The sequence below is a fragment of the Geospiza fortis genome, unplaced genomic scaffold, assembly GCF_000277835.1.
Source record: "Geospiza fortis unplaced genomic scaffold, GeoFor_1.0 scaffold706, whole genome shotgun sequence".
NCBI classification, from domain to species: Eukaryota; Metazoa; Chordata; class Aves; order Passeriformes; family Thraupidae; genus Geospiza; species Geospiza fortis.
Genome location: NW_005054606.1, coordinates 429,566 through 444,353, shown reverse-complemented (window position 1 = coordinate 444,353; position 14,788 = coordinate 429,566). Strand labels below are relative to the sequence as shown.

Here is a 14,788-nt window from a genome sequence, read left to right as displayed (position 1 = left end):
GCGCCGCGCCGCGCCGGCCGTGACGCGGCCCCGGGGGCGGTACCGCGGTGCCTCGGGTGCCTCGGCCCCCCCGGGCCGTCCTGTCGTAACTGAAGGAGCCTTTAAATAGAAAAGGCATCTTTGCAGGCCATGCAGCAGCGCCTGTCAGGCTCTAAGTGGGACCTGCTTGTCGGGAAGCGTGGGAAAACATCGGAAAGAGCTAAATGGGAAATATGAGAGTTAAATATATATATATAGGGTTTATTTTGTTCCTCGCAGTCATTTGACTAGTGACCAAATACTAAAGAAAATCAGTTTCTTATGTTTACCAAAGATGCAAAATGAAGAGAAGGGAGACAAGGTGAGGCTGCTTCCCTTATTCCCAAACGACTTAATGCCCGTGTTTTTTTGTATTCTCTGTAGTGTACCATTTGCAATGTTCCACAGCTGGTACATAGTCAGAGAATCACAGCATGGTTTGAGTTGGAAGGGACCTTAAAGACCATCTCATTCCAAGCCCCCTGCCGTGTGCATGGACACCTTGCATTAGACCAGGTTGTTCCAAGCCCCATCTTGGCTTTCAGCGCTTCCAGAGATGGGGAATCCGCAGCTTCTCTGGGTAACCTGTTCCAGGGCCGAGCCAGCCCACAGTAAAGAATTTCTTCCAGATATCCATTTCCCCTCTTTCATTTTGAACCTGTTCTTGTCCTATCACTGAGGTTCGTGGTGAAGACTCCTCTTCCTTGTAGGTCACTTCAGATAGTGGAAGCTTACATAAGTGTGTGAAACTTTCGTATGTGAAGTGAGATGCTAATACTCTTAACTTAAATCCTGCCAGAAATACATTTCAGTTTGCTAACAATCCTCTGTGCTTGCTTATAGAATAAGAAGATACTACTACAGTACTTCTCCTCTTGTATTATTCCTCAAACTTATCCTGGAGGGATATCATGACTCTGAGAAGATCCTCCTGGTAGTGCCCCAGAATGCAGCACAGACCAAAGGCAGCCATGTAAAGAGGTCTACAAATGCCTTGGCAATTCGAGAAGCAGAGAATGCTGTTAGGAACTGCAAGAGCATGAGTTATTTCTGGGAATGCCAGAGGCAGTTTTCTAACAGGAATGAGATATAAAATCAAGGTAATCTAAAAAAGGCAGAGTACCCACACACTATCTGCAGCTGATGGGGTGGTAGGATATGTGGACAGCAGCACTGCAGCTGAGCCAGCCAACAGGTTCCCTCTTTCTGTTCAGTTCTGTTAGGCCTCTGTTTGGTTTGGGTTGTGTCTGGTGGAAATTAAGAGCATAAACAGGGGTTGATTTCTGGCAATAAAGGGATCTCATTCAGAGGTATAGGGTCTTTGCTCCCCATGGCTACAAGTGGACTGTGCTTCATAGCAGTTATCTTAAAACAATAATGATGCAGAAGTTGATTAATTTGTTCTTTGTTAATGTCTTATCAGTTATTTTGATGAAGTTGACCACGAAGGAAGTGATGGAGAGCTTTAGGTCTGTGGCCCAAGCCAGCAATTACATAGAATTTCATGGCTGTTTTCAAGCTGTATTGGCTCTCTGTAGCTGCCTCTGTGAAAGACAAGGATATTAGGGTATCTTGCAAGAATACAGAGAGCTTTGAAAGGGTTAAAAGCATCATGCCCAGGCATACTTGGGCAAGAACAAGAAGCATTGTAACCAATGTAGAAGCTAGATGAAACTTGGCAAGAAATAGGGAACAATACTTGCAAAAAATGAAGGCCAAAACTTGCTAAAACCTTGCAAGCAAGTTTCAAGCAAGTTTTTCCAGTGAGGAAATCAATAAAACAGCTAACAAGAGACTGCACATGCCTAAAGGAGAAAGGTGAAAAGGGCACAGTGATGAAGACATCCAGCCTTCATCAGGAGACCTCTGAGGAAGACACGGAGCCTTCCTCAGTGCCACCGTCAGGATGCACTGCACCTGCACCTCATGTATGTTAATGATAGTGATGAGTTTTAGGAAAGGATTTGCATAACTGTGGAAAGTGGATTTATAGAAAATTCTCACACAGTGTGCATCTGTATGCAAACCTGGAGATAAGAAATGCTGACTTAGAAATGCCATGGAATAGGACAGACATTGTTAAGAGAGAAATAGAACTAGAAACAAGTTTCAAAGAGTGGCCTTACAAATAATACTAGATACTTTGGAGAAATAGAACTATCAAAGATGCATTGTAGTAAGACCCACAAGGGGTAATTCTAGGTTATTAACTTTAGGGCATTTACAACATAGTGCAGCAAAAGCTGATAGACCAAGAAACGCTTATAGTGTATTGTAATTAAGAAATATTCTAATTAAGAATAGTTTTTTTCTTAGAAAAACCTTTTCTAAGGAAAACTATGAATGTATCCATATATTGTGATTTGCTGTGTGCCCAGGTGTGCACTGTTAGGACCAGTGATCTCCACCACCCAGTGCACTGAATAGAGCAAATACCAATTTCTTGGACTTTGTCTCAGAAGCATCTCTTGGCCCAGTTTGGGGTGATTCAGCCTTGTGTCAGGAAATTTGCAAGCCTTAGTAAAATTTGCTTGCAGACAAGCCCCAGCATCCTCCCCTTAGAATAACCAGGTGCTTTGCAGCCAGCTTCCTGTCCATATGAGTATGGGGTGTGCTGTGTAAGCTTTTGCAAGACTAAGAAAAATCTGTAAGACACTTGCAATTGAACTTAATAATACAGCTAGGTATTGTTCCTTGATCTCAAAGGAGGAAAATGCAATAGGTGTGGATGCAGAAAGGCAGCTGACTCCACAGTAATAAATTCATTTTCTGCTAGGGATGTTGATCCTTGTTATAGCTGCCTTAAACACCAGGGGTCCCTACTGGACAAAAAAAATCTGTGCTGCTCTTTTCTCTCTGAAATCCAAACACGCTGAAGATGTTTATATGCAGAATTATTATCTTATTATTTAGTGTGTCCACTCGTGTCATAAGCATTTGATATAGCTTGAATATTCAGAGATGCTATTTCTTATAAAGCAGGCATTTTCTGCTTTGACATGATGATGTCCAGATGTTAATACTGTTCATTACAGGATGGAAGATAATTGTGAATTAGAGTTTTAAACTGGGATTTCAGTTCACAGATGATTTCCTCTATTCATCTTGCATGTTTTGCTGAGAGTAGAAGATTTCTTTAAAGGTGTGGCAGGAGCTGGATGCTTTCTCTGCTTCCTTGGCTGAAAGTATTTATGGTATTTCTGGATCTTCAGGTTTTGAATAAGCTACATATCAATGCAAATGCAGTAAAGTCATTTTTAATGTTATGATTCTTCTGTTTTGTCTCTCAAGAAATTCAGCAGAACCCGTTCTATGGGTATACAGTAAGAAATGTGTACTGTAATTACTAATTATTACAAAAAGCAGCTTGTACATATTCAAAGAGCTCATAAGGCAGCACATCACTGTATCTATTTCCTTCCACTATTATTTTTGTCTAGGTACTGCCTGTACTTATTGATGCAAAAGAGCTGGCTTCCATCTGAAAAGTGATAACCAGACATTCCAGATAGCTGACTTTGAAAAACCAGCCTTGCTCTCCGAAAGATGCATATGCCAGAGGGTTGAGCTAGATTGTAAACGGCACTGAAAATTGACAGTTGATTCTTAGGTTGTAATTTACAAGCTAAGTGGAGAACTGAACCCTAATTAATACACTAATTACATCACCTTTCAACCTGCATTTACCAGATGACTTTGAAGAGTAGGAGAAATAGGGGAGAAAATCAAACTATTGTGAGCTAATATCTAACTCTAATAATGCCTCTGCTTCAGACTCTGTGTTCTGTGGTTGAAAATAACAGAGAAGTTGGAAATAACTCTGTGCACCAGTTGGTGACTGGATGACTGTGAATCATGAATGTAGCGTGGTGATGAGAAATGCAAGTGTGACAGTGAAATGCATGAGGAGGTATTTAAAACAGAGAGAGGGAAATAATAATGCCATTGTATGAAGTTCTAATAAGCCTTTTTGGAAGTGCATTTTGCTATTTGGGGATGATGGTATTCAGGAGAGTTGATCTCATACTTGACACAAGTGCAAAGTGTAATTTAAAGCTTAAATTGCAGTGCATATGTCAGACTTTTATCAAAGCACTTTGTGGTACATGGACCCCTTGGGACAGGCAGCTCCTGTCCATGATGACTTGGGAGGGAGTAGGCTCCTGCAGGGGGACTATTTCACCATCATTTGTGCCAAAACACACTTAAACCCTTCTGAGTGTACGTGCTTCATGCATTACAGTATGCTGTCTCCTACGCAACCTGGAGACCCTTAGCTGGAGCAGAATCTTGGTTTCAGCTTTGCAAAGCTGTCAAGACATGATGCCTACTCCTGTAGGCACACAGATTGTGATGACTGGGAGTGGGGCTGGGCCCAGCCTCATCCCCAGTGGGCACAGCTGTGCAGGACAGGTGAATGCTATTGAAGGGAACAGCCATGGAGTGCCCAGGGGCACTGACCAACCACCAAAGGGAACAGAGGGCACACAGGTGCAGTGCATCAACAGGAGGGGGATAAAAGGCTGGGCTGAGGAACAAGAAGGGGAGATGCTTGCAGCCTTCTGAGGTGGTAAGGTGTTATTCTGTATGGGTTGAAGCTTTCTGAAATTGTGTGGTGATTCTCTGTGTATGGTGGCTGTCTCAACTGCTGTATGTGCTGTGACATGTGCTGTGACAAACTCCTGCTGGCTTTTCCCTTTCTGAAGCAGTTAGGAGTCACAAGCTCAGCATAATTCACACCCTGAGCAATAGGGTAAGATACTCCAGCCATCCTGCCATGTACTATAACCTGCTCCCATTTCCCTTCAGTGGCATATATTTCTGCTCCATGCCATTTCCTTCATGTGGAGAGGTTTTGGCTGAGAGACAACCACTTCTTTCTTCTCATCAGTCTGTTTTTCCTCCTTTAGGCTTGCTAGTATCTAGTAGGGAAGGAATATTTTGGAAGAAAAATAGAGTCTCAGCAATGCTGATGGTGAGTGATTGGTCCTCTTTTCCAGCCTGGTTGTGTGCCTTTGTCCCACATTCTGAATGAGGATGCAGGTATTAACTCCTTTGCTCTCATATCCAATAACATGCCTGGAAGATCTATCATAAGTGGAATCCTGACTAGAAAATGAGACTTTAAAAAGCTAGTGAAGTTCAGACAAAATCTTGAAATGTTATTTTATGAGGAAGAATGAATTAGTAAAGCCTCTTTCAGAACTTAATATAGTGAAGAGTGAAAAGTCCACAAGGTTTCTCAGTTTTGTGTACTGAGTTAATTGCTGAGGTCAATTGTGAAAGCCTAAGGAATTTTAAGTTTGCCAATTACTGTGGCTTTTGGGGGTTTTTCCTAGGATGGCAGGATTAAGGGGTGAAGGCAGGGGCAGATTAGGTATATAGCATTTTAAATGTGTTGCTGTAGTAGTTGGACTAAATGGGAAGCAGGACCATGTTGAAGGCTGTGTACAGAGAGCTAACAGGTCATTCCTCCCCAAAGTGCTGCAGTTACACACATACTGTGACCTGGTTGTTAGTGAGCCAAGCTTTGCTGGAAGGTGTTATTTTTTGTTCTGTATTTCTGCATCTGCCAGTTTGTAACACATTGGAAGTGCTAGACCCTATTGGCCACACAAAGTGCAGTTACTTGTGTGGGAATAGGGTGAAGCCAGAGGTGCTGGGAGTCATCTGTACGTATTTTTGTGCTTTGTTTCTTCATAACTGTACTGCTGCAGAGGACTTTCCACTGTAAGGGGAAGTATATATCCTAAGCACACATTTACATATAATTTCTTCCTATATTCCTTTGGCATACAAATCAAAGCATCCATTAAAGCCATGCTGCTGATGTATGCTTCATCCTTCTTGACCAGCTTTATCTATGCAGTGTGTTAGGTAAGAACAGAGGATGCATCATGGTCAAGCCCAGAAACACAGCCAGTTCCTCAGCTCTTTGGAGTTTAGGGGACTGAGTTGGTGATCTAACTCTGATAAGGTGTAATATGGAAGCCCAGTCCAGACTGCTAAAGATGGCAAACAGAGGCCCAATGATTCCTCTTAATAATATTATTAAGTCTGTGAACCTTTTTCAAACACTGCCTTTTATCCCTGGCCTGAAGGGTAGGCAGCTGCTCCTTGTTTAATATTTTATTTCAAGCAGCATAATTTGCTGGTTTCTGTGGAGCTATGCTGAGCCAGTGGTGTTTCCACTGGCATATCTTGTTAAATTGCTGCAGGGAAACCTCCTCAGAAGCAAAGTCATGCCGAAGGCCAAAGGCATGGCCCTACAAACACCAGGGCATTCCTCTCTGCTGTCACCACACTTTGTGAGCAATCCATATGAATGAGCAGACAGGTTCACTGATCTAAAGATGTGTGTCAGGGATTGTACTTAATGAAGAGCACTGAGAAACAGGGACTGAAATATTTAGTAGCCAAAGGGAGTACCCCTGGGGACTGGTATGAGGAAGATCTGGCAGTACTTGTGACTGTGTTACATAAGTAGGATTTGAATGTCACTCCCATTTGTGCCCAGGTTTCTGTTCTCCGGGTGGATTTGAACTTGCTTCTCTGCAGTCATGTGTTAGCAAAAGTAGACAAAGATATATACACATACACACGTATATATATGTTGTTCATGTAGCTTGGTGTAAAACCAAGTCTGTCAGCTCAGTAGGAGTTAGGCAAAGTTAATCAGGGAAAGGAGCAATATCAAGAGACTACAATAACTTTTTAACAAAAATGCATGTGTATGAAACACCTTCTATTCAGGCTGGTTGCTCTGCAAAGAAGTGATGAGTAACTATGCAGTTAGCACAGACCATCAGTCACTAAGGCATTTTTTCTCTACCATTTGTGTGTTATTTCCTTTTATGTATACCTTCACTTCAGAAAAACCAACTTAAGAGAAATTAGCCTTGCACTTAAACCTGAAAAAGGCCTTTGAGAGTCAGGACTCTCAAAATGAAATAAGAAAATCTGAGCTCTTCTTTGAGGGATGTTAATGTGAGTTTCTGTAATGCTTTTAAGTCCTTTGAAACATGAAATGTGGTTTTCTTTCTCTATTTTAGGTGGCAGATGTGAAGGAAAAGATTATGGTTTTTCAGTGGTTATTATGACTGCTCTTAATTTGTTGGGATTTTTTTTGCCAGAATACTCAAATATCCATTTTTTTACCCCAGCTTTTAACAGTCTACTGCAAAAATGCAATTAATCTGTCTCACAACCTTTCTCTTTCTCTACAGGTTTGTTTCAGTGGTCATTCAAAGACAGGAGAGCTTCTTTAAAAAAATCCACAAAAATTTCTGTTGCTGCAAATGCCAAGCCTCAAAAATTAAAATGAAAGAAGGTAAAAATCAAATTTTATTTCAGAGTTCTTGTAGCATCTTATGTATAGCTTTTGTTAATGTGTAGCTTCCACAGGCCTAATAAAATATTAATGTTACCATTTGTGCCAGGAAGCATAGCAAGGTTTTTTTGTCTCACAGAGTTCAGGAAGGAAACCATTATAAATTCTAGTCAGGATCATAAAACAGCAAATAGAGTAGGAAAATTATTCTATAGATTAGTGTAGTTAAGCTTGTAAGTAGTACCTGCTCTTACTGTTCATCATGAAGAGATCCTTCTATAAGTAGGGTAAAGATGAAGTGGAACATGCATGAACACAGAATCCTACATTCTGAAAAAAAATACTGGAAAATGCTATTCCTCTTCATACTCTTTTTTGCCTTACCATATCACTAACATTGCCTTGTACTTGGTATTTGTGTGCTCGAAGCAGTTCCCTGAAGGAAGGGAAGGAAAATTAAGCTTTCCAAGCCCTGTCTCTTTCTGTGTCTATAGTTTGCCCTAACCAGCCCAGAGCTGCCTTATAACCTCCATTCTACTCACAAGGAGAGCCCTAACTTTCATTTTTCTCTCAAAATATTGAGGCAGGACATGACCTATGTTATTCCGTTAAATTCCCGTGTACAAGGCGCAGTTAAGCTAAGCAAGCCTTTGCTGCAGGACCCCAAATGTTTGCACAGGTTCAGATTTCTGCCACATTCATGAAAGAGAAGTAGATCAACAGGTATTAAATGCAAGACAGTGTTTCTAGCTCACAAAGTCCCTGAGTTGCAGCTATTGGGGTGTGAGAGTGCACTCTGCAGAAGCAGTGCTATGTGCTCATCCTGATGTTCTTCCTCAGCACTCCATTCTTTGGCCTAGGATAGAGACACAGGATACTGGACTTGATGGGCTTTTAATCTGCCCAGATTCTTAGGTTTTTATTTTCCTTCTGGTCAAGTGAATAATAAAAATTAGTAAGATCAGCCTAAAGAAGTTAAATTCCCTACAATCATATTTTATTTACATAAAGCCATGACTCCAGAGGCTACATCTGTTAAGTGGGAGAGAATGCAAATTGCAGGTGCGAGAGTAAAGTGAACTTGTAAATAGTGTGGATGGGAAAAATGATGTTATCCAAGTTTCTGATGAGGTATTACATGTGTCAGCAAAGAAAATGGTACTTTTGGTTTTTTTTTTCTTTGCTATGAGGACTGAGACAGATGCATCAACATTTGAAGGATAGCTGAAATTATTTGAAAACCAGGGCTTCAAAAAGAAGAAAACTGCTAATTTAGACTTTTCTAGAAAAAGAGGGGGCATCATGGAATATACCCACATAGGCACACTCAAAAAAAAAAAGTTTGGTTTTTTTTTGGTTGGTTGGTTGGTTGGTTGGTTTTTTTTGGTGGTATACTCCAGAGTCAAAGAATGACCCCGGTTGACCTAAACTGTCTCTTTAATGTGTTTAATTCTTTTTTCTTCAATAATAAGACAGACTGAAAGCTCAGGTTTTTTTAAATAATATTTTCTCTTTGGATATTTCAGAAAAAAATGTACAGAAGCATTCTGCTTGAACTTAAAAGCTGTTCCTAAGCTTTTAGTGCTCCTTTATCACTACTTTTAAAGCAGCCAGAAGTTTCCATTCTGATTGCTTATTGGTCTCTTTAATGTGTTTAATTCTTTTTTTCTTCAATAACAAGACAGACTGAAAGCTCAGGGGATTTTTAATCATATTTTCTCTTTGGGTATTTCAGTAAAAAATGTACAAAAGCATTTTGCTTAAACTCAAAAGCTATTCCTGAGTTTACCTTCCTTTATCACTACTTTTAAAGTAAAAGTAGTGATAAAGGAATCAAAAGTTTCCATTCTGATTGCCTATTAAAGTAATTGATTCATTATTTTATTTTATATTAAATTAGTTTCTATGTTTAGACCATAAATGAGGCTCAGGACGATGTAGCCATGTTTTCTGATTTACTTTAGAAAAAACTTGTATATCATTTAGACTTAAACTAATGGTTGAAAACTAGATTTGAATGTCATTATGAATAGATTTGATGTAGTTAATTTACTATCTTGTTAACATCTTAATTAGGAAGATTTCTTTCCTTTGGGACTGTCTTGTAAAAACAAGTCCTTTCTTCCTTTTCCATGCCACATTCTTAACCACAATTTCAAAATCACCTAAAGCTCATTGAAGAACAGTTCTCAAGTGTTGAAGATTTCCATTTCATTTCCATTCAAGTTTGATTGACAGGATGAATGTCCTACCAAAAAGGCCATCTAGTATTTGGAGTACCAGTCAATGACTCTTTGTGACCAGCACTGAGTGTTCTTGGCTTCATCTTAATATTAAAACTTCACAATTTTTTATAAGATGTAATGGCTGTTTTCTGTCCAACTCTAAACAATGAGCTTCATTAATTGAAGCAGATAAAATCTCTGATGCTACTTTGCTAATGGCATTCCTTGTTAATTCCTTGTTAATTCAGCAAGATAAACAAGAGACTACTTTTGACACGAACATTATGAAGGGAGAAGATTTTTCTGGGTTAAACATGATTATTTTGTGTGAGTAGCACTTGCTTCATCATTAACAATTTCATGATCAATGTCAAAAAAATATTGCAGGGAAAACAAAACAAGCCTGGAAGATATATATATATAAATATATAAAATGAGTTATGTCTATAAGCCAAACTTTTTTTCAACCATGTTAAAAGGTATTTATGCTATTAATATCCTTAAAAAGATTAAAAATAGCTAAACCTTACAACAACAACTTCAACAACACCAGCAAAACCCTGAACATTTTATCACTAAAAAATGTATGTGGAAAGTTCTAGATGCAATATAACTAATCTGTGTAAGGAGATCCACTGGTAATGATTGATACAGATCTTCTCATTAATGGTTTCATTACCTGTTAGAAATCCTTAAAATTGTGGCTTTATTTCACACTCTGCTTTATAACTCTTAACAGTAGTACTTATGTTGAAAAAACAAATTTTAAATACACAAAATACAAGTTACTTGATTCATCTATACAAGGAAATTGATATCTAGTCCTCTGCTTCAGCAAAGGAAGTCATGCACTGTTTACCTAGAGAGCAAATCATTAGGAAACAAGTACTTTTTAAGTACTCATGCTTCCTGTAGGAAAATTACTGTATCAGGTTTCCCTAAAAGCAAAATTTTCTGCATTTTATTTCAAGGAAGAACTCAAACTAGGCTACTTAAATAGCTAAAGTTAAGATGCAGATTCATCCCACATGATTTTGTGTCCTTGATGGCTGCACGCAATTTTTTATTGTGGCAATCTTAATAACCACTGAACTTCAGTTCTTAGCTGCACTTATTTGCAGTAGTTATTTGAACACTCCTTAGTGTTCACAGCCTTGTCCTGTCCTTCTACCTTTCTCCACACACAGGGTTTCCCACAGCATATTGGGATAGACTTTTGTCATATCATATTCCAGCTCTGGTACAAGTTGTATATTTATGTGCTGTGTGAAACAACTAGGGGTTTTTACACCCTCAAAAAATCCGTATTTCTTTGTCAAATGGAAAAAAAAATTGCAGATGGAAATGTGGAAGAAAACTGTAGTGGTTTTTCAACCTTTTCCCCAGCTTGATCATAGGTGTGACAATTTGGGTGGTAGTCATGTCATTCTTCTCCACTAGCTTGGTTTTTAACACACATTTTATCTACAAAAATCTACCATTGCACTCTTGTCATGTGTTAAACCTCTAACTTGTATTAATATCTTGTTTTAAAGAAAGATCCCCACTGACTGGTAAATGTGATTCCTAGAATGGGGGAAACCCCTTCATTCTTTGGATGTTCCTTGATTTGAATTTTCTGCTCTTTAAGGTAAGTTTGGGCAGGGATTTTTTTTTTTAAGTCTTTAATGGATGGATTGTAAAACCTATTGTATTTAAAGAGGGACTTGCTATTCCCCTGGGCTCCCATGACAGAAAGGGAGAAGACAAAGTAACCTCTAATAGGTTATTTTTGTACATTTAGAACTGTAACCACTCATGCTACCCCATTTATCTAGGACAGAAGTGTACCATAGGCTGTAGAAAGTAGATCAGAGCCCTGGAGCTTTTGCATGCCTGCCAGAAGAGGCTCTGTAGGTACACAAAGATAGTTAAACTTGAAGGCCTAACAGAAGCCCTGCAGCTGTCTTGGTTTGAAAAGCCAGGTGTCTGCTAAGGAAGGCGGGAGCCTCCCTTGAAATGGAAAATGTAAACTCCTTCCAAGTTATGATAAATTTGAAATTAATGGGCTCTCAGGCAAAGATATAGGAGTAGGAATAACAGTTTTTTTACTAGGAAAATTAAAAATACAAATGTAATAACACAGTCTGCCCAAAGAGGCTGTGGATGCCCTATCCCTAGGGTGTTCAAGGCCAGGGTGGATGGAGCTCTGGGCAACCTCATCTAGTGGAAGGTGTTTGCTGCCCGTGGCAGGGGCTTGGAACATGATGATCTTTAGGGTCCCTTCCAAGCCAAATAATTTTATGATTTTCATTCCTGTCTGAAAGCCCTATAGTGATTAGCAAATTAAAGTCTGTACTGAACAGAGAATTTACTTTAAAAGAACCAGAGCTGAGCTTGACCCAAATCTGAAGTGCTGTTTCTTGCCCTAAACTTGTATTTTGGAATAAATATAGAAAGCTGTTTAAATCTTAATCATTAACAAATCACTGAGCAAATAGAAGTTGTGTGTTTTAAAAATAATTCTTAGCCTTACTCTTGTTCATTTCATTTTGCCACACCTGTAAGAGCTGTTCTGTTACTGACAAAACTTGAATTTCCATGTTATGCTTGCTGTTAGATTGGTGAATGCTGCATGTGTGGTGCAGACATTTAATAGGCAATAAATCTTCCTGCTGGAAAATCTACCTGTATTCCTGTAGTTTCTATATAAAATTGCAGCAAAAGTAGTATGACAACAGGGGCTTAATACTGCTGTCATTAAAATCGGTGACAAAACTATGATGTGCTTTAGTACATACATTGACATTGACCAAGAGCTTTGTTAAAAAGTCTGTGTGTAACCACATTACAGTGATAATTCAGATAACACACAAAAACTCACTAACTGGCTCAGTGACATCATTTCACTTCCTTGGCTATATACAAATTACAAATTCTGTGGTTGTTACTGTTTGAAACTTCTAGAACATCTAATATGGCTAAAAAATGGTATGGCTAAAAATAATGAACATGAAATTAAAAATGGGATGCTTTTGTGTTAGCTGTAGGTGTGTAGGTGAGGAACAAAAAAAAGTAGTAGTATTTGTTCTTAAATGGCTTTAAGCTGAAGGGGGATAAGTTTAGATCAGATATTAGAGGGAAATTCTTTACTGTGGAAGTGGTGAGGCACTGGAGCAGGCTGCTCAGAGAGGCTGTGGATTCCCCATCCCTGGAAGTGTTCAAGGCCAGGCTGGACAGAGTTGCTGCTCTAGTGGAAGGTGTCCCTGCCCATGGCAGGGGTTTGGAATGAGATCACCTTTAAGGTCCCTTCCAACCCAAACCATTCTATGATTCGTATTTTGCAGTGCAACTACATGAGAAACATCTTTGCTTCAAGTAGAAATATTACATTTGATAGTTAAAAAAAATAATTTATGATGGAAGGCAGATGCTTTGTGTAGAATATTACTATAGATATATAATTAAATCACATAGCATTTTATGCTTTATCAATTTAAATAGCAATTTGAATACTTCTGATGTTTTCCATAGACTCCAGTAATGAAAAGTCAGGTCTAACAGGTCTAACCTAATTAATCCTTACAACATTGTTGCTAGGTACTCCTGACTTTTGGACACAAAGCTAAGAAATTAAATCATCTGGTAAAGGCCAATGGATGAATCAATAGCAGACTTCAGACTGGAACTCTAGGTTCTTGCTTCCTAGTTTTATTCTGAATCATAAATTGTCTTGTAATTGCTAAAGTGAAGAGGTCAGTCAGAAACAAATTAACTACATTCAGGCTTCTCACATTCATTTCTATGCTTTCTAAAATAGATTAGTTTAAAATCTCTAGAAGACAGTCTAATTCTGATTTCTAATGCAAAAATGTGAACTGAAAAATTAAATACAAGTATTTATATGCAAAAAAGGCACAGATGGTGGTGCCACTATAAAAAAAAAATTAGATTAGAAGGTTAATTCTTAAGCCTGTCTCTCATTCCCTAGTCTGGGGATCCCAGCATCCCAGCTGGTTGTGCTGGCCTCTCAGGCACTGAAATCATCTTCCTAAGACATCACAACAAGGGATGGTCTCCTGGAGGTCTGCTGTTGACATTCACAGCACAGAAATCTCACCATTCTTTAAAAATATGTCCTTTTAATTCCTGTGCTTCAAGTGAAAAAACCCCAGCAGTGATGTGACTCATCTAGCTGGTGATATGTTGTTTCTCAGAATTTGTTGTACGTTGGTCTAGAACAACAGCTTAGGGGGATGGTGTGAGCCATGAGTGGGGCAGAGGGGCAGCACCTCCATGGGTATCCCTGGGTTCTTCCCACTTCCCAGGGTGGGTGTGATGCTCTGGTGGAAGTGCCCTCAAAAAACAAGGGGCGCCAGCAGTGACAGTGTGTCTGCATTACTCTGTGCAGTGTTCTGCTGGGCCCCAGTTCTTAATTTCAGATGGTTAAGTAAGAAAAAAATCATAGAATCATCAAGGTTGGAATAGACCTTTAATGTGATCCAATTCAGCACTGCCACTGTAACTCCTAACTCACATCATCCAGTGCCAGATCTGGATACCTTTTAAACATCTCCAGGCCTGGTGACTCCACCACCTCCCTAAGCAACCTATTCCAACGCCTGTCCACCCAAAGAGTGAAAAAAGTTTTCTAATGTCTCATCTGAATGTCCCCTGTCTCAGCTGAAGGCCATTTCCTCTCATCCTCTCACTGACATGGCAGAAGAGACTGGCTCCCCCCCTCCCTGGAGGGTGTTCAGGTCCCTCTGGAGTCTGTTCTTCTCCAGACTAAACAACTCCAGCTCCCTCAGCTGCTCCTTGTAGGAACATGAGCAAGAAGCTTCACCAACTTCCCTGGCCCAGTTTCAGTCCCTCAATATCTCTCCCGAGCTGAGGGGCCCAGAACTGGCCACAGTGCTTGAGATGTGGCCTCACCAGTACCAAGTACAGAGGGATGTCAGCTTCCCTGGCCCTGCTGGCCACACGATTTCTGACACGGGCCAGGTGCCACTGCCCTCCTTGCTCCCCTGGGCTGCCTCAGGTTCACCACATGGCACAGGTTCAGCTGCTGCTGACCAGTTTTCCTCTGAGCCCATTTCCAGCCACTCTGCTCCTAAGCTGTGGAGCTGCAGGGAGTTATTGTGGCCAACAAGCAGGACTTAAGTTGTTTAAGTGAAAAAATTGAGTCGATTGAATAAAAAAATGAAGTTGTTTAAGTAAAAAAAAAAAAAAAAAA

The 14,788-nt window shown here is 39.8% G+C and overlaps 1 protein-coding gene across 1 annotated transcript in view; it reads right to left on the bottom strand.

The window, feature by feature from the left end:
• Positions 1-9,195, bottom strand: part of DUSP19 (dual specificity phosphatase 19) — a 16,039-nt gene extending 6,844 nt beyond the window's left edge. Inside the window, exons 1-2 of the mRNA XM_031064590.1 lie at positions 9,138-9,195; positions 7,733-7,784 (exon numbers count right to left, since the gene is read on the bottom strand). Coding sequence (XP_030920450.1) covers positions 7,733-7,784; positions 9,138-9,195 — 110 coding nt within the window. The remainder of the gene's footprint in view (positions 1-7,732; positions 7,785-9,137) is intronic.
• Between the last annotated feature and the right edge of the window lie 5,593 nt (positions 9,196-14,788).